The sequence below is a fragment of the Carettochelys insculpta genome, chromosome 3, assembly GCF_033958435.1.
Source record: "Carettochelys insculpta isolate YL-2023 chromosome 3, ASM3395843v1, whole genome shotgun sequence".
NCBI lineage: Eukaryota > Metazoa > Chordata > Testudines > Carettochelyidae > Carettochelys > Carettochelys insculpta.
In genome coordinates this window covers 3,403,347-3,421,316 of record NC_134139.1, presented here as the reverse complement: position 1 = coordinate 3,421,316, position 17,970 = coordinate 3,403,347, and the positions used below count along the sequence as shown (strand labels likewise).

At 49.3% G+C, this 17,970-nt stretch overlaps 1 protein-coding gene across 1 annotated transcript in view; it reads right to left on the bottom strand.

Moving 5' to 3' along the window:
* Positions 1-57: 57 nt before the first annotated feature.
* Positions 58-17,970, bottom strand: part of POLR1B (RNA polymerase I subunit B) — a 48,391-nt gene continuing 30,478 nt past the window's right edge. Inside the window, exon 15 of the mRNA XM_074989234.1 lies at positions 58-6,713. Coding sequence (XP_074845335.1) covers positions 5,831-6,713 — 883 coding nt within the window. The 3' untranslated portion in view covers positions 58-5,830. The remainder of the gene's footprint in view (positions 6,714-17,970) is intronic.

Here is a 17,970-nt window from a genome sequence, read left to right as displayed (position 1 = left end):
GGCGCGTTGTGTCATGGCCAACCTGCCCAGCCCCAGCCTCTGCCCCAGCCCATCTAGTGACCTGCACAGCCAAAGCCTGCTGTCCCTGCCCCAGCACGGTGGGGCTCGAGCTTTGGCTGTTTACTGGGTACCTGCATGTTTAACTGTTGGCCGTACTTGTTGGTTTATTTCGGCAGAGCCCTGAAGCCTGCTTGCAGCCCAAAGGGGCTACAGCCACCTAGTTGAGAACTGCAGCCTTGTGAGCACGTGAGGTATTCACCTCTTACAATAATGGGACTTGGTAACTACGTAAGATGGGTATTGTCCATTGGTGTTTGCAGCATCGGTAGAGCGCTGTTGGTCCCAGGCTCTTACAAGGTGGGTATATTTACTATAGGACCAGCTTCTATTGGCAAGAGACAAGCTTTGGAGCTGACCAAGAGCACAGTGGCTTGGCTCTTTCACAACAGACGTTTGTGCAAAAGAAGCTGTTCCTCCTTCCCTCTTCCCAGCACGTCTCCTATTTGAGATTGACCACTTAACCAGTTGCTGTGCTACTAGCAGGACTGACCCCTGCCTTCTCTGTACCCTTCCTGCTGGTTCACTTAGGACAGGGTAAGCAGAAGCAAATGTCTCTGAAAACCAAATTTACAAGAAGGTATGTTTAAAAACCATAAGTAAAGACTAGCTTCTGAGAGGAGCAGGGCACCAGCCATGCTTATTAAAGCTAATAGCAGTTGGTGGTGGTGAGCACCTCTCAGCATTAGTAGAAGGCAGCCCCACCCTTTAGTGGGCACTGGGTGGAGCCCAGCGTTCAGCCAGTTTTCCAAGTCAATACTAAGCAACAGAGTACAGTGGTGTTTTTACTGATGGAATTTTACTATTGCAAGAAATCACAAGGTAAAACAAAGCTACATCCATTATTTGGAACCTACCAGTCTGCTTTCCTACTAAATTAATTGCCTATTGCTGGAAAAAAAAAACATCTTGGCGAGAAGCCACGTGGCCCTGTAATTTTTGTGTGGCATAAGAACTCACTCAGCATACTCGGGCAGGTAAAGCCAGCCATCACATTGTACACTTCTACTGTGAGCTAAGCTAGTCAGGTGTGTAGGAGCAAACAGAGCTCACTTTCAGTGGGCTGTCTGTTCCCCCTTAAGCAACCAGGGGAGTGACAGATGAAGGTCCCAACCTACTTTTCTGTTCTTTAGCTGAAGACGGCACTTGCCCCAACGGTTCTTCCTTTTCAAACAAGAAAGCCGTCCAGTAGCACTTTAAAGACTAACAAAATTATTAATTAGGTGATGAGCTTTCGTGGGACAGACCCACTTCTTCAGACCACAGCCAGACCAGAACAGATTCAATAGTTAAGGCACAGAGAACCAAAAATAGTAATCAAGGTTGACAAATCAGAAAAATATCTGGTATGGCTATGATCTGAAGAAGTGGGTCTGTCCCACGAAAGCTCATCACTTAATAAATTATTTTGTTAGTCTTTAAAGTGCTACTAGACTGCTTTTTTCTTTTGATAGTATATAGACCAGCACAGCTTTCTGTCTGTTACACTTCTTCCTTCCCTTTTTCTTCTTGGGGCAAATAGTAATCCCAGTAGTGCCATCTACTGGCTGCCAGATTTCACCTGATGAGAAAAACCAGATATGCTCGATACAGGAAATAAAAGGCTCTGGCTCTTTCAGAGCAGGTATAGATTGCTGCTTGCAGCGGCCTGCACAGAGCAGCTCTGAAGAGCCACCTCCCACAGGAAGAAAGCTCGAGGGAACTCCTGAGTAGCACTTCCTGAAAGAAATCTCTCTCCGAATATCCATTCCCAACAGGATGGAATCTAAAGCTGATTTGGTACTGAAACTATCTTCCTTTTAGCACATGCCGCATTTCCTTACCCACTAGGTGTGCAAAAGGAAGAGCTCAGTGCAATACACCATCATTCCTGGCACAGGAGAATTCAGGGATCTCTTCTCTCTCTTCACCAATGACCTTCCAAAATGTCATTCCAAGACTAGCACTGGGCACTGCTTTCACCAGCACTGGCCGCTCCCAATGACTAGGATGCAGTGATACGAGACAGGAGCAATACGTGGGATCTTGGCTCACAGAGGGGAGTGCTGGGAGCCAGGTCGGAAGAGGGCTTCAGGAATACAGGGATTAGAGCTTTTGGTTGCATGTCTATGGTGGGAGCATTATGCATACTCCCCATCCCCATAGAAAGTCTACATCATGCTGGGTTGGATGTGGGTGTAACGCTGAGTCCCCATGGCCACTGTTTGACATTAGCACTTTTATTTCAGGGTCAGTCTCCCTGGGTTGTCTGTGGACTTGGACTTTAGACCCATCTGTGCTGCACATTGGTACTGATCCCTGCCTTCCCCGATTAGCAGATGGCAGTTCCTGATCACATTGCTCTCCCCTCCAACTCAATTATTCTGGCACCATCTTTAACCCCAGTACACATTCCCTTCCTCACCCTCTGTGTAGCAACTGCAGGTGCCATTCCTGTCTGGGTCAATCCGGCAGAGCACTGCAGAGCTCTAAAGTGGTGGGGTGTACCAGGAAGCCCGTTGTACAACAGCACAGCCAGGTACATGGATTTTCCTATCTGCCTCGCCGGAAAGTGGATGCATGACACAAGGTAGTTCTGTCAGAAGAGACAACAGGACTGACAGAAGTTCCTTAACTCCCAGGCTTGTGTGCTATTCCAGACCATGCTACCTCCATGGTGGGTAGGGATAGGAGGCCTGGGCCATTGATAAGGTTTAGAAAGAGCACAAAAATATCAGTCAGTATAAGAGGGAACTTCAACTCATGGTCCGCTGACTTGTAGCCCTGAGCCCCTCACTTGGTTCCAGGGAATTTTATTAGGGAAGTTTGTGCTTTATGTCTCTGGAGACCATGCACAGTGCTGGCCTGTTCAGAGATCTCCAGAATCGAATACCTTTGTAATCATCAGGTTTGGGAGCTTGTTCTTGGTACCAGGCACTAGGATCACAATGAGAGGTTCTGACAATCTCAGGTTCAGAGATAGCAACGAAGGGTCCTGTGGCACCTTATAGACTAACAGAAAAGTTTTGAGCATGAGCTTTCATGAGCACAGACTCACTTCATCAGATGCTCTCCAGATTTGAGAGCTCTTTTTTGACGTTCTCCTGTTTGTTGTACAGGATGCTGATTAGGTGGTTCCTCAGTTTCTTCGAGAGTGTATGGCATAATCTCTCACTGTAGTCTGTGCAGAATGTAGATTGCAAAGGATTTTTCACCTTTAGTCCATTCGGTATGATGTCCATTCGTTTGCATTTGGAGAGAAAAAATGAGGTCTGTCTGAGTCTGTGCAAGCTTCCTTGTGAGGTTGATATATTTCCATTTCATATGACTAAATGCAGTGCCTTGCATGGTGTCAAGTATCGGAGGGGTAGCCGTGTTAGTCTGGATCTTCAGAGATGTTGATCTTGCTCTAAAGCTTGAAGTGGTTGCTTTGAGCAGTGACAAATGACAAAATGCAAAGCCAAACACGGAGGATCTGGGGTAGTGCTTTGAATGCCTGCAGAACACTGCAGACTCGCTTCTATGGGTGCTACCAGGACAACAGTTGAAACAAGTGGAAGTAACGTTTAGTAACATCAGTAGCCAAGACCAGCTCTGACTGTGACCCTGGCCACATCCTCACTCATTTGCACACTTCTGAAACCACTTCAAGTGATTTTAAGGAATAGGTGGCTCTTTGCTGGGGTAGCCAGCCACATGTTCAGGCCCCAAGTAGGTTTGTCAGCCTTGGACAAGGTCACCAGCATGACCCAGGAGATCCATCCTGTGAGCCTCTCCCAGGTGGCTGACGAAACAGTAGGCACACAATACAGGGTTGGGCTGAGGGTGATGCCAACCACAGAACTGTGATCCCAGTGCTGGGTCTGCCAGACCTGATAAAGGAGTGACAACACAGGCATTTTGTACAGAGTCAAAAATGGTGAAATTTTGAAACCTCTTATCTGGGGACCTATCATTCAGGGGAGGCAACTAGTGTTTCCGGAATCCTTTGATGAAATATCCTCCAACATGCAGCATCCTCTACCCCAACACCTGAACATTCATACCAATTTGCAAGTCCCTCTGATGATGTACAGGTTGAACTTCTCTAGTCCAGCAACATCGGTGGTCCGCCATGGTTTTACTTAGCTGGATGTCTACTTATCATGGGTGTGGCCAAGTTTCCTGTAATCCCAAAAAGTTTGTTTAAAGCCACCGGTTGTCTCTTTCAGCATTCTCTTATTATTTAGCTCTACTTTACCTTTAAATGTTTTAACAGTCCAATAAGCAGTGGAAGTATTGCTAATGCTGCTAGACAATACTGACCTCCCATGGTTTGGCAAATTCTTTGGTTTGGCAGCAATCAGGTCCTGAGGGTGCTGGACAAGAAGGGTTCAACCCGTACTGGGATTTAGAGAGTACACACATTTCAGCTCTGAACAGAAGCCATGTTGTAATTACAGGTAATGATTTTTCCATCTTTGGCTTTACCATAATTGCAAGAAATATATCATGAACTTGCAACTACTATTTTTGAAACACCATTCAAAAATATTCAGTCAAAAACCACCTAATTGTTTTAATTACATACATTTAATGCTCTGAGGAATTTTACTCTTTTCCAAAACATGAATAAAGCACAATTTTTCCCATTCTTAACATAAAACTATTTATTTTTGCCACAAGCTTAGGTTGGTTGAACATAACAAAACCAGAGTCGGGTTTCCACAAAATAAAAGATAAAATGAAACAAGTGATAAGACTGCAGTGTTTGCAGCCTGACTTATACTGGCAGCGAGGCCCAGAAACGGACATGGACTAGAATTGACTATGACCAATGTGAAGGTAACCGGCTCGTTAACCGCTTTCACAGAGAACAGCACAGGCAGCAGGCAGGCATTAGACTTAGTCCCTGAGGGTAAATGGTCCAAGCAGCTGCTGAGGGGTGAAGAGCTTTGCTCCCTCCCTCCCGCGCTGCTGCCATGTTGCTAACAGCAGCCTCTGCGGTCCCAGGATGCTGAGAGGGTGGCAGGGGGAGCTGCGTTCAAATCCCTGCCCCTTTCACAATGGCTGGCAGAATGGGGCTGACTGTGGAGGCTGCAGTCTGCTTCACTCCTCCATGAATGGGGCAGACTGCACTCTCCATCACGCATGAAGAACAGCACCCCCACAAACTACACGCCGAGGCAGGCTCTCTCTGGCGGAGCCCCTAGAGCAACGCCACTCTACCATGCCCTGCCTTGGAGTCACTACAAGCATCTTCCCTTTTTAACCATCTCAGCTGTATTTCTAGGCAAGGAAATGCTGACTGCACACAACAGGGGTGCTCTGCTAGCCATTAAGGCATAAGGTTTGTGAGGATGTTTCTTGTACCAACTTCTGGTGGTCTTCCAGTGGTCACCTACATTGCATTTTAACGTCTTCAGCACGACTGTGGTGCGTTCTCCACCTGTGGCAGCCATCACACACTTACAAGATGCAGCACTTGGGGAAAGGAGTAACTAATTCCCAGTCCACTAGTCTGGCACTGCTCAGTTTTCATACCCGACTGAGATTTTGGGTAATATGAAACACAAGCAGCGAGGATTATTATTGAGCTAACAGTGACCAGCAGGGTCTCAAGCCTGTCTCCATTTGCTTGCTCAGTAATTGAGCAGAGTATCTCCTCAGTTTGAGTACACAAATCAAACCAATCCCACAGCTGTTGCCGGATTTCAAGACACGAGTCAATAGTCCTTTTAAATCCCTCGAGAAAAACCTGTATGTTTAAAATGTTGCTTTTCCAAAGTAGCTGAATTGCTATTCACATCCACAGTTAGTTCACATCAAGTTTCACTTTTATGTTCATGGCTGCCAATTCAGCTACAAAATACCGGAAGACATAAGGCACAGAAACTGTGTCAACTGTGTCGCTCTGATTGCACACCGTACAGTAATATTTCCTGCTGCGTGTGGTAGACCAGGCAGGTGGCGGTTTCTCCAACAAAGGAGACAGCAAACTGCCACACTTGATGCAGACGTGGGCCACAGAACGATCCGAACAGTTGAAGAGCCTGTCATGCAACAGGAAGGATGTGCCGTGAGCTAACAAGGCATCGCGTTCCATCTCCCCAAAGCGAATCCCACCCTGGACATTCCTCCCACCGATGGGCTGGTTGGTGACTTTATCTCTGGCACCTGTCGTCCTCACTTGGAACTTATCGGAGACCATGTGGCGCAGGCGCTGATAGTACACCACTCCAATAAAAATGTCTGCCTCCAGTTCCACCCCACTGATTCCACTGTACATCCGCTCTGTTCCATAGTAGTTGTAGCCAGCAGTCTTCAACAGCTGGCCAAAGTATTCTAAGGCAGAGTTCTCCTCGGAAAACGTGAAGGGGGTGGCATCGTGACAGAGGCCATGTGATGCTGCAGACTTCCCTGCCATGCTCTCAATCAGCATTCCAATGGTCATTCGGGAGGGAAAGCCATGAGGATTGAAGAGGATATCTGGAACCATTCCACTCTCTGTAAACGGCATGTCCTCAACCGGCCAGAGTCTGCTCAAAATACCTTTCTGGCCATGGCGGCTGGCAAACTTGTCTCCAATGGTTGGGTTACGAGGGATTCGCATAGTGATGCAAACACTTTTAAATTTTCCATTGCCACTGTCATTGCTGCATACTTTGATGTTATCCACAATGCAACTTTCCTTGCTCCTGGGAAGGGGAAATGAAGAAAATCAATTAAAGTTTCACAGTTAACTTGGCAGCTCTGTACCAGGAATTTTGTCTGGGAAGAGATCATTTCAAACTGGTTTTACAAAGAAACTCAAAGTACATTGTGAAACACTTTGGACCGGCACTCTCGAGACCTGACTGACAAGATGAGAGAATTTGCTGGACCACTGGAGGTCAATACTTTCTAGCAGCATTACCAACACTCCCACTGCTCACTGGGCTCTTAGAAGACCTCTTTTAGCAGTAAATTGCAGCTAAATAACAGCACAGAACATTGAAAACCAGGACTGGTGGCTGTAAACCAACTTTACGGGACCACAGGAAACCTGGCCACACTCATGGTAAAGTGGACATCCACCCAAATAAAACTGTGCCAGACCAGAGTGTGCTGGACTGGACAGGTTCAACTGTACTACACCCAAACTGTGAACTGCACATATCCCCGTGAAGAAGCCATTTTGTAAGCCTGGACATCAAAACTACCTTAGGGTTGATTTTAGAGAGCATTATATGCAAAAAACTGGTTCCTCAAAAGCTGCTAAACTCACTGCTGATACACTCTTCAAAACTAAGGTTTCCAAAAGATGTTTGATTTATGCACCGTGAACAATGTAAAGGAAGATGCAGTTAAAACTGATGCATCTTTGTACTGTGGGAATTAATGGTGCAGAAGCCATCTTACAAAGAAGACATTTCACATTTCTTATTTCTGCACGTACACAAGAACTTGAACTTTTCCTGACCTATTTGGGAATGGCGGGAGGATGAGCTCTATGGAACGCGTTAATGAACTGTTTGGATGTGGGGCTCCTATTCCGATACCTGCTCCTCCTTGCTGCTAACAGTTTTCTCTCTGAAAATGATCTATGCTTCTCTAACTAATTGACTCTGATGTTGGACTTGTTTTTGTAAGGGTACAAAACACCAGAGTTAGCTGCAATCAAGCAGCCTTGCTGGACCTGGTTTTACTGGTGTCCAGTTTGGCTCATCTGTTGCCTTATTGAATTCAATAAAGCTGAATGTTAGCCGCCTAAACACAGACAAGTCTTGTGCTTCAACAATCTGGAGGTTCCACTGAGATCCCAACACGCCACTTGCCTGGATGGAGGGACCGATGCCCAACTTCCAAGCCTCTCAAAGTGCGCATAGTAGAAGGTAAGGGGGATACCTGTTAAGAAATCTCCTGGCAGGCGCTTGGGACTGGAGTGGCGGCGGCCCTCAGGGTAAGGGGAAGCTATGGGTTCCACCTTTGCGGAGTGGCTAACATTCTTTGTTTGTGTCTGTCTTTGTCTACTAGGCCTGTCTTGTATGTCACAGTTCCAAAAGGGCACGCCGGTGTCTTTAGTGAGGCAGCCATGCGCTGGACCCTCTGTGTTCCGATGCTAAAAACTGGTGGGGTGCCACTACTCTCTTTCGACACGTGGAGCTGTGGGAAAGCTTTGTTGTCTCCCTCTGTTTCTTTTTGGAAGTAAGACTAACCTTTAAGGACAACCCCAAGCCCGGGCAGACCCAAATTCTGCCAGGCCGTCTCCAGGAGCCAGGACGAAGTGTCCTGCTGCGCTGGAGCGGGTGCTGGAACCCCCTTTGAGCCAGGTGGACTTCGGTCCAGTGCCTCGCAAAAAGAGGGGAGAGGAGAGATCTTGTGAGCCAGGTAAACTCCGGTTTGGTGCCTCGCAGGGAAGAGAGCAGATCATGGGGATACGTCAGTCTACAGGAATTCCAGTGCCTTCTAAAGGCAGTCTGGTGTTTTTTATACACACTCATCATGCAGAAAATACTTGCAAGATTTTAGATAAATGGAATTGGTATACCAGAAGTGATCCTTTGAAGCAATTTCCTCTGGAGGTTACATCTGACTTAGAGAAAAAAATTATTTCTCTCCAGAGGACATTAGAATCAAAAGGTAGCAAAAATTTCTCAAACAAGTTATTGGGAGTAAGGAATATCAGAGCAGTTGCATCTGGGCTGTGAGAAACAGCTTTCTGGACAAAAGCCCAGACTATAAGATCTTGAAGAAAGTGCCCAACTCTGAACGCTGTTAGTTCAAGTTCTTTTTTCCAACTCCTTAACTCTTTGTGGCACAAAGTGTAGCCATGCAAGCATTTATGTTGTGGTATGTGTGTATGTGTCATGGAGTCTTGTTTAAATTAATTGGCTTGCTAACACGTGCTTGTGTCAGAATCTGATAACTTGCCCTTGCAGCAAAAAAAGCTGTTTTGCTTTTGTACTGCAAAGTGTCTGGCAATTAGAATCTGTAGTAATCTGCACTCCTCATCCTTCCGTGTTTGGAGCTTCTTTGCTTTTGACCAATCCGGGGTAATTTTGTCTGTCTGTCCGTTTGTTTTTCTGTCTTGCTGGTGTATCCATAAGGAGGGGACGCCTTCTAATGTGGATACCTTCCCACATCAGAGAACAGAAGTTGTGTAAAACCTAAATAAGCTCACAGAGTTAAATTTTCTCTTCTGTTGTAAAGTTAAGTAAATTATAGAGGTAACATCAATATATAGAAATAATGGGTGAGATGTACTTGAAATCTCCTGCTAAGGGTTATGCCCAGCAGGACCACAGGGATCTGCAGGATCTGGTAAACCGAACATACAAATTAGGAGAAGGATTTAATACCGATCTGCCAACAACACTCACCTTTATAGTTAATCCAAGATTTACTAAAGGAAGGGGTCCTAATTAACAGCCAGAGCCCCTTCAGTAGCCTGATTTTGGCCAGTTCTAAAGAAATAATCAAATTTAAATCTCCATAATTCAGTAAAACTTGCTAAAAGTTGTTAAAGGGTTTCTATTGGAATTCAGCTGCCCCAAATGTATAAAAGGGAGTGTAATCTATGTACAGCAGTGTAAAATTAGTTAGAGTAGTGCAACTGGGAAAATAATGGAGGGAATCCTCAAGGAATCCATTTTGAAGTACTTGGAAGAGGGGAAAGTGATCAAAAGTAGCCAACATGGATTCACCAAGGGCAAGTCCTGCCTCACCAATCTGATCAGCTTCTGTGATGACGTAACCAGCTCTGCGGACATGAGGAAGTCAGTGGATGTGATATACCTTGACTTCAGCAAGGCTTTTGATATGGTCTCCCACAACATTCTTGTCCATATGTTAAGGAAATATGGATTGGATCCTTGGACTATAAGATGGATAGAAAGCTGGCTTGATGGTCGGGCCCAACGGGTAGTGGTCAATGGTTCAATATCTGGATGGCGGTCTGTTTCAAGCGGAGTGCTGCAAGTCTCGGTTCTGGGGCCGGTGTTATTCAACATCTTTATTAATGACCTGGATGAGGGAGTGGGTTGCACCCTCAGCAAGTTTGCGGATGACACAAAACTAGGGGGAGAGGTAGATACGTTGGAGGGTAGAGAGAGAATCCAGAGGGACCTGGATAAATTGGAGAACTGGGCCAAAAGAAATCTGATGCGGTTCAATAAGGAGAAGTGTAGAGTCCTGCACCTGGGGCGGAAGAATGCCAAACATCGTTACAGGCTGGGGACCGACTGGCTCAGCAGCAGTATGATGGAAAGGGACCTAGGGGTTATGGTGGATGAAAGGCTGGGTATGAGTAAACAGTGTGCCCTTGTAGCCAAGAAAGCTAACAGCATACTGGCGTGCATTAGCAGGAGCATTTCGAGCAGATCTAGGGAAGTAGTTATTCCTCTTTATTCGGCACTGGTGAGGCCACATCTGGAATATTGTGTCCAGTTTTCGGCCCCCCAGTATAAAAAGGATGTGGATTTGCTAGAGCAGGTTCAGCGAAGGGCAACAAAAATGATTAAGGGCTGGAGCACAAGACCTATGAGGAGAGGCTGAGGGATTTGGGCTTGTTTAGTTTACAGAAGAGAAGACTGAGAGGTGATTTAATAGCAGCCTTCAACTTCCTGAAGGGGAGCTCTAAAGACGAGGGTGAGAAATTGTTGTCAGTGGTGTCAGATGGCAGACAAGGAGTAATGGTCAGAAGTTGAAGAGGGAAAGGTGTAGGTTAGATATTAGGAAAAAACTTCTTCACCAGGCGGGTGGTGAAACACTGGAATGCGTTGCCTAGAGAGGTGGTGGATTCTCCATCCCTTGAGGTTTTTAAGTCCCAGTTGGACAAGGTCCTGGCTGGAATGACTTAGTAGGGGTTGATCCTGCTTGAAGCAGGGGGCTGGACTAGATGACCTCCTGAGGTCCTTTCCAGCCCTATAGTAACAGAGAGTAAGCCATCAAAACAAAAAGCAGTCAAGTAGCACTTTAAAGACAAGCAAAATAGTTTATTAGGTGAGCTTTCGTGGGACAGACCCACTTCTTCAGACCAGCCCTATGATTCTGTGATTCTGGGTGTTTAAGAAAATGTATGCACTTAACATGAGTGTAGGGTGTGAGAAGATTTTGTAAGGGTGGAGAGTGCAGTCTGACCCCTCTGTGAACCCTCAGAAGAATCTAAACAGACCCGTCTGTGCAAGATGAAAAGCTGCAAAACAACTAACCCTGCCATGGCAACAACTGCAAAACAAAGGGCTCTCGCCAAAACTTCAAGGCTACAGTAGGCTACAAAAGATAGTGATAAGGAATGCATAGGCAATTTTAAGCAATCTTATGTTAATGAGTTCAGCTTTATCAGTTAGTGTTAGGAGGCCTGTTACAGATCCTCTCCCCGAGCGAAGCTCCGATGCATCAGGTTTTCCCCCAGTGGTGACTGCGGCGTTTCCGGGGCTCCCGTCACGGGTGTCACGCTTTCAATAAACCAAATATAGCACTCGCCTTCTGGGTGCAGCCTCGTTTCTGGGGAACCCGAGCCTGGTAGGCTACAATTGGCGCAGCGAGCAGGGTTCTCCAGGTATGATGCCTTTTTGGTCGAAAGCTGGGGAGGCAGGGAAGCCAGAGCTGGCCCTGCAGTGCATACCAGGATGGCCCTTGGCGGAGCGATGGGGGCCAGTAGCGCGGATGGTGGCCTGTTGGGCAGCCCCGGCAGACTGGCCGGAGTTCCAGGAGGCGGCAGGCGTGACACCAGTACAGGTAGAAGGGGCGTTGCGTCGGCTGCAGCTGAGCTGCCGGCCAGGGATGGAGAAAAGGGCGGTGGGAGAGGCAGCATGGCTTTTCCTAACTGCCCTCCAGGCCCTGGATGAGGAGCTTCTCCGCTTCCAGAAGGTGCTGGCGGGGAAGGAGCAGGAGTGTCGTGATTTGGCGGCTGCGCGGGCGATAGCGCAGGAGGTGGTTACTTTGCAGTCTAAAAGGGTACAAGAGTTAACCCATTGTTGTGAGGTATTGGCGGCAAGAGTGGCGAATTGGCAGCGCGTGGAACTAGGGAAAGAACCGGTGTCAATGGCCCAAGTGCGTGCGGTCCTTGCGCTAGCCACTTGGGACCCTGAGACCTGGGATGGTAACATTTGGAGCTCTTCCTCGTCTGAGGAGGAGGTGGTGGTGAATGGGGAGGCTGTGCAAACCATCCTGAGACAGGCGTGTCCCATTCAGGAGCTGAGGTTAGAAGGAGACCGATTGCAGCCGGAGGTCTGGCGGATGTTTAAGACAAGTGAGTTGCAGGAGATGGTGAAAAGTTTCAAGGAGAAGCCAAGGGAAGGCCTTTTGGCCTGGCTGGTGCGTGTGTGGGACAACGCGGGCAACACTGTGTTGCTGCTGCTTGAGGAACTCCGCCAGATGGGAGCGTTGTCCCAGGATTCACAGGTCCGACAGGCGCTGCAGAACTTGCGAGGCGTTACCGATGCTCAGGAAAATGCCGTGGAAGCGCTGTCCCTGTACCACTGGTTGCTTGTGGCGGTGGACACAGTCTACCCCTCTCCGGGGGAACTGGAAGCACTGGTGAGGCCCTGGCATACTATCCTGGAAGGGGTGAGCGTGCTGCGGCAGTTGGGTATGGCTTGGGCTGTGGCTTTCAAGGGCGAGGCGGGACCGGACGATGTAGAGGTCCAAAAATCCATCAAGGCTGCTCTGTTACGCCTTGCCCCTCCCAAGCTGAAGGCCTCCCTTATGGCTGTGGTCATGGTGGCAGATGGGCGTATAGGTGACTTGGTTGGAACGCTGATGCAATTAAAGACTGTCATAGGCGCTAAAGTGGTCCGCGCCACAAAAGGAAAAGGTGGTCGGGTGGGAGCACCCGGGCAGGAAAAAGGGCACGCTAGGGTGACCCGGAGAACCATGTGGATGGACTTGCTGAAGGCAGGGGTCCCCCGTGAGGAGATCAATGGTCTACCAACACCAAACTTGTACAAGCGTTGGTTACAACTGCTGCCTACCCAGCAGAGTGAGGATGAGAGTGCCTCCAAGAGGGCGGGCGAGACCCAGGCACCCCAGAAAGGTACGGGATCTGGGGGGGAGGACACAGCCCAGTGCCCCCGTCAACTGGACCCTTCCCCCTAGGAAGTGACAGGGAGGCGGGTCCCTCCCCATTCATCCTGTTAACCATCAAGTGGCCCCGGGGAGGGGAGCAGCATGTGTTAGCTCTGTTAAACATTGGAACTGAGGTGACCATTCTGCATTCTACCCAGACTGCGGGTCACGCGGTGGTCGTGCAGGGCTTTGGAGGAGCGGAGACCACCGCTTACTTGGTGGAGGTCACCCTAACACTGGGGAAAGCCCCTCCCTTTTGGGTGACAGTGCTGGCTGCACCTTTGGGTGAATATATTGGAATGGACGTCTTGCGTGACCGGTGTGCGGATACGCAGTATGGGCTGTTTGCCTTTGGGCACCCCTGCTACATTCGGGCAATCAGAACTATGGAGCCCCTGCTGCGGGGACATCCCAAATGGGACCTGATGCACCTGTCGGTCCCCCAGACCCCGGTGTCAGTCAAGCAGCACCACATTCCTGGTGGAGAGCACAAGATTAGTAACACTATTGCTGCATTGCTACAGACGAATATTATTCGCCCCACACTGAGCACCTTCAACAGCCCCGTCTGGCCAGTGAAGAAGCTGGATGGATCGTGGCGCATGACGGTGGACTATTGGGAACTCAATAAGGTGACCCCGGAGCTTATGGCTGTAGTCCCAGACACGGTTACTATCCTGGAGCGCATCACTGTGGCGGCCTTGCTGTGGCATGCTGTCATAGACCTGTCCAATGCGTTTTTCTCTATTGACATTCATCCTGAGAGTCAAGAGCAGTTTGCCTTCACATGGCTAACAAAGCAGTACACGTTTACCGTGTTGCCGCAGGGCTTTAAGCACTCCCCGACGATCTGCCATCAGCTAGTGCAGGCCGATCTGGAGCGCCTGGACCTCCCCGACCGGACGGCCTGCTACCACTACATTGATGTTATGATCTCTGGACCAGATGAACCAACTGTTCAAGCTGCCCTAAACACCATCTTAACAGGTTTGCAGGAACGGGGGTGGGCTATTAACCCCAAGAAAGTGCGGGGGCCAGCCACTAGCATGGTCTACTTGGGTGTACCGTGGATGGGGACGGAAAAATGCATTCCGCTGAAAGTGCGGCGTACCATTCAAACATTCCCCACACCCTTGTCCAAAAAGCAGTTGCAAACCTTTTTGGGCCTTCTCGGTTTCTCGCATGCTTTCATTCTGCACCTTGCTTTTCTTATGCGTCCTTTACAAGAGCTTGTGCGCAAAGCCACCCTGTGGACTTGGACAGAGAAGCACCAACGAGCTTTTGATCTCTGCAAAGAGGCGGTGGTGGCACACGCCCGCCTCACTGCACCACTGCAGGGCCAACCATTTGAACTGGAGGTAACAACTGTCGGTGACGTGGCGTCCTGGGGTCTGTGGCAGCAGGTAGGAACCCAGCGAAAAGAACCTATCGGCTTCTGGTCACGAACCCTCCGCGGAGCCGAAAGCGGGTACACCCCCCTGGAAAAGCAGATCCTAGCAGTGGTGTGGGCTTTGCAGAACACTGAGCGGGTCATGGGCGTCGCCCCGTTACTGTACGGACCCCGATCCCCTTAATGGGGTGGGTCACAGATACCTCTGAGCGTGCACATACGGGAGTGGCCCAAGCAGCTAACCACTTCAAGTGAAAACACTACTTACAGCAGTGCATGCGCTTGGGAGCCCCCACACTTACTGCTCCACACGCCCTTCTCCTGGGAACCATTACTTTTCAGCATGATCCCCAGCTAATGGATGAGCTACCTGCCGTTGACCCGCCAGTAGCCCCCTCACTGGTGGCGGAGGTACCTCCGTTGGATACAGTGCCTGACGAGAGAAGAGGAAGCATCTGGGTAACCGATAGGTCTGCTACATACACCCCGACGGGACAGACACCATGGCGAGCAGTAGCATATGCCCCCTCTAAGGATGAAATCGCCTTTGCCTGGGGAACAGGAAACTCGAGCCAATGGGCAGAGCTGCGGGCAGCGACGCTGGCAGTGGAAGCTGGGCAAGCGGAGACCTTTATATACACTAACAGCTGGGTAGTCTACAAGGGTCTGTGCACCTGGGTGACGACGTGGGAAGACAAGGAATGGAAGATAGCGGATCTCCCCCTCTGGGGCGCTGACTTATGGCAACAACTCTTAGCTTTTGCTCGGTAGCAGCCCCTGGCAGCGCGGCACATTGATGCCCATACCAAACAGACGACTTGGGAGGCGCAGCTCAACGCAGCCATGGATCAGATGGCAGAACATGTGATCACAGAACGCGCCATGGCCTTACATGTAGAGTCAGGGCACCGAGGCGCTCACGCAGCCCGCCAATACAGCCCGACCAAGGGTGAGAACCTCTCCGTGGTAGCGTATCAGGCGGCCCAACAGAAATGCACTGTCTGCACCAAACTGGCCCCAGTAGCACTAGCGCTAGTCACAGGAAGCGTACGCCGCGGGCACTTGGCCTGTAGCGAGTGGCAGATCGATTTTTTTGGACCGCTACCTCCATTGTGCTCGTGGCTTTATGCACTAACCGCCATGGACACCTATACTGGCTTGCTGCTTATACATCCCTGCAAGCATGCGGATGCTGCTGCTACGATCACAGCACTCACCCAGCTCAGTGAACGGTATGGTGTCCCCCTGGCAATACACAGTGATCAGGGCACACACTTCACAGCCCAACGCCTCCGTGACTGGGCGGCCGACCTACGGGTAACCTGGACTTTCCACATGCCACATACCCCCACCGCAAGCGGGTAAATCGAGTGGATGAATGGACTCCTGAAAGAGCAAATATGCAAACTGACACCCACGAACGCCCTAAAAGGGTGGGGGGAGGTGGTGCACCATGCTGTTTTCCTTCTTAACAACTGGGCTGTTGGACCCACTACTCCCTATGAGCGCCTGTGCCTTGCCCCTGAGCAAGGAGTTGTATTACGTGTCAAGCAGGCCTCACTCCCGGGCCAGGTGCAAGTGGAAGGACACCAGGTGGTGCTCCTTGCTGGGAGTCCGGAGACTGTAGCAGCCCTGACCACTGCCGAACCCTGGGCAGGAGTGGATGTACTTGAGTGTACCCCCGAGATCCTCTTTGCTGTTTGTACCCGAGTACCTGGGTTGAGCTGGGTCCCAACGTACTGGTCAGTCCCTGGCCCACCACTGGCTGAACTACAGAGTTACAACCACACCAAACAGCCGGTTGTCTGGGAAGTGGGGCAACCCCTAGTCGAGCTGGTCCCTGTGATGCCCACAACGGCACACATAAAATGTGTCCCCGCACCAGCGACCAGTGCGCCTTTAGTTAGTGCCTGGCACCGTGGTGCACCCTCGGGGGCTATACAAGCAGTTACTATCCTAGCAGAAGGCTCGGGCAGGGCCATGGTCCTCCCTGAAGGTGAGGACTATCCTCAATGTGTTTCTTCCCGCAGACTAACACTACGAACCCCATAACCATGGCCTGGCTGTGGCACTGGTACCTTTGGACTGCTGTAGCAATGGCCTCAGAGTGGGGCCCCCGTACCAGTGACAGCTCCAACGTATGGGTAATGTTGGCACAAACAGCCATCAACACATCTGCCTTTTGTCTGCCCCACAGTATAGCCGTGGGACAGTTCATGGACACAAGTGCTCTGAGTTTGAAGGTATGTGTTGTTTCAATATCACCAATGTCAGTTACACAGTGGAGACCAATTTAAGTCATTTGGAAGCCCTGGCTCAGGGCATCCAACAAAGCCAGGGAAGTAGCTGGCTTTGGTCCTGGTTAGGCTCACTGCGGGGCTGGGCAGCCCATTTGGTGTGAATCCTATTCCTTGGGCTCTTATGCCTCTGTGCCGGATATATCAGTCTCATATGCTGTTGTCAAGTCTGTTCCACAGGTGCATGCTGTATTGCCAGAAGAACATCAACCACCTCACTCGATTCCTACTAGCCTCAGGATTCACAAAGGGGTCGCGGGGAGGAGTGTAGGGTGCGAGAAGATATTGTGACGGTGGAGAGTGCAGTCCGACCCTTCTGTGAACCCTCAGAAGAATCTAAACAGACCAGTCTGTGCAAGGTGAAAAGCTGCAGAACAACTAACCCTGCCATGGCAACAACTGCAAAACAAAGCGTGCTTGCCAAAACTTCAAGGCTATGCTGGCAGTAGGCCACAAGAGATAGTGAAAGGAATGCATAGGCAATTTTAAGCAATCTTATGTTAATGAGTTACGCTTTATTAGTGTTAGGAGGCCTGTTACAGAGCCTCTCCCTGAGCAAAGCTCCAGCGCGTTGGGTTTTCCCCCACTGGTGACTGCGGCGTGTCAGGGGCTCCCATCGTGGGTGTCACACTTTCAATAAACCAAATATAGCACTCGCCTTCAGGGTGCAGCCTCGTTTCTGGGGAACCAGAGCCCGGTTGGTTACAATGTAATAAGGTGCAATGTATATGACTGTCTTTTAATAAAGGGAAAGTCTTTAAGCAATGTTCAAAATGGTAATTAAAAACATCCCTTGTGAGAAAAGGTATGTCTGGGGTAGTCAAGAAGCCCACACTCCTTGCTAGATTGTCAATAAGCTAAAGCCTGTGTCCATAAAGAAAAATGTTTTAACTATGAAAACAGGATTGGGCTCACACAGGTAAGCAATTGACGAAGAAAGCTATAGTCTGACAGCCCTGAGGGCATATTAGCAGGAATAAGGAAGTAATAAAAGTCAGAGGGAAAGTCAGATCCCTGTAATAACGCCTTCAAATGGTGAAATCTGGACTAATAAACTTCATTTTTGAGGGAGCAAGCATGTGCTTAGAGGGAAAGAGTAAGTCACTAACTCTGAAGCATCTGGAGAAAATTCAGAGTAAGTACCTTGGAGAGTTTAAAAAGAACTAAGCATACTTGTAAATGGAAGATGTAATCTGTCACTCCCAAAGGGGGCTAGAA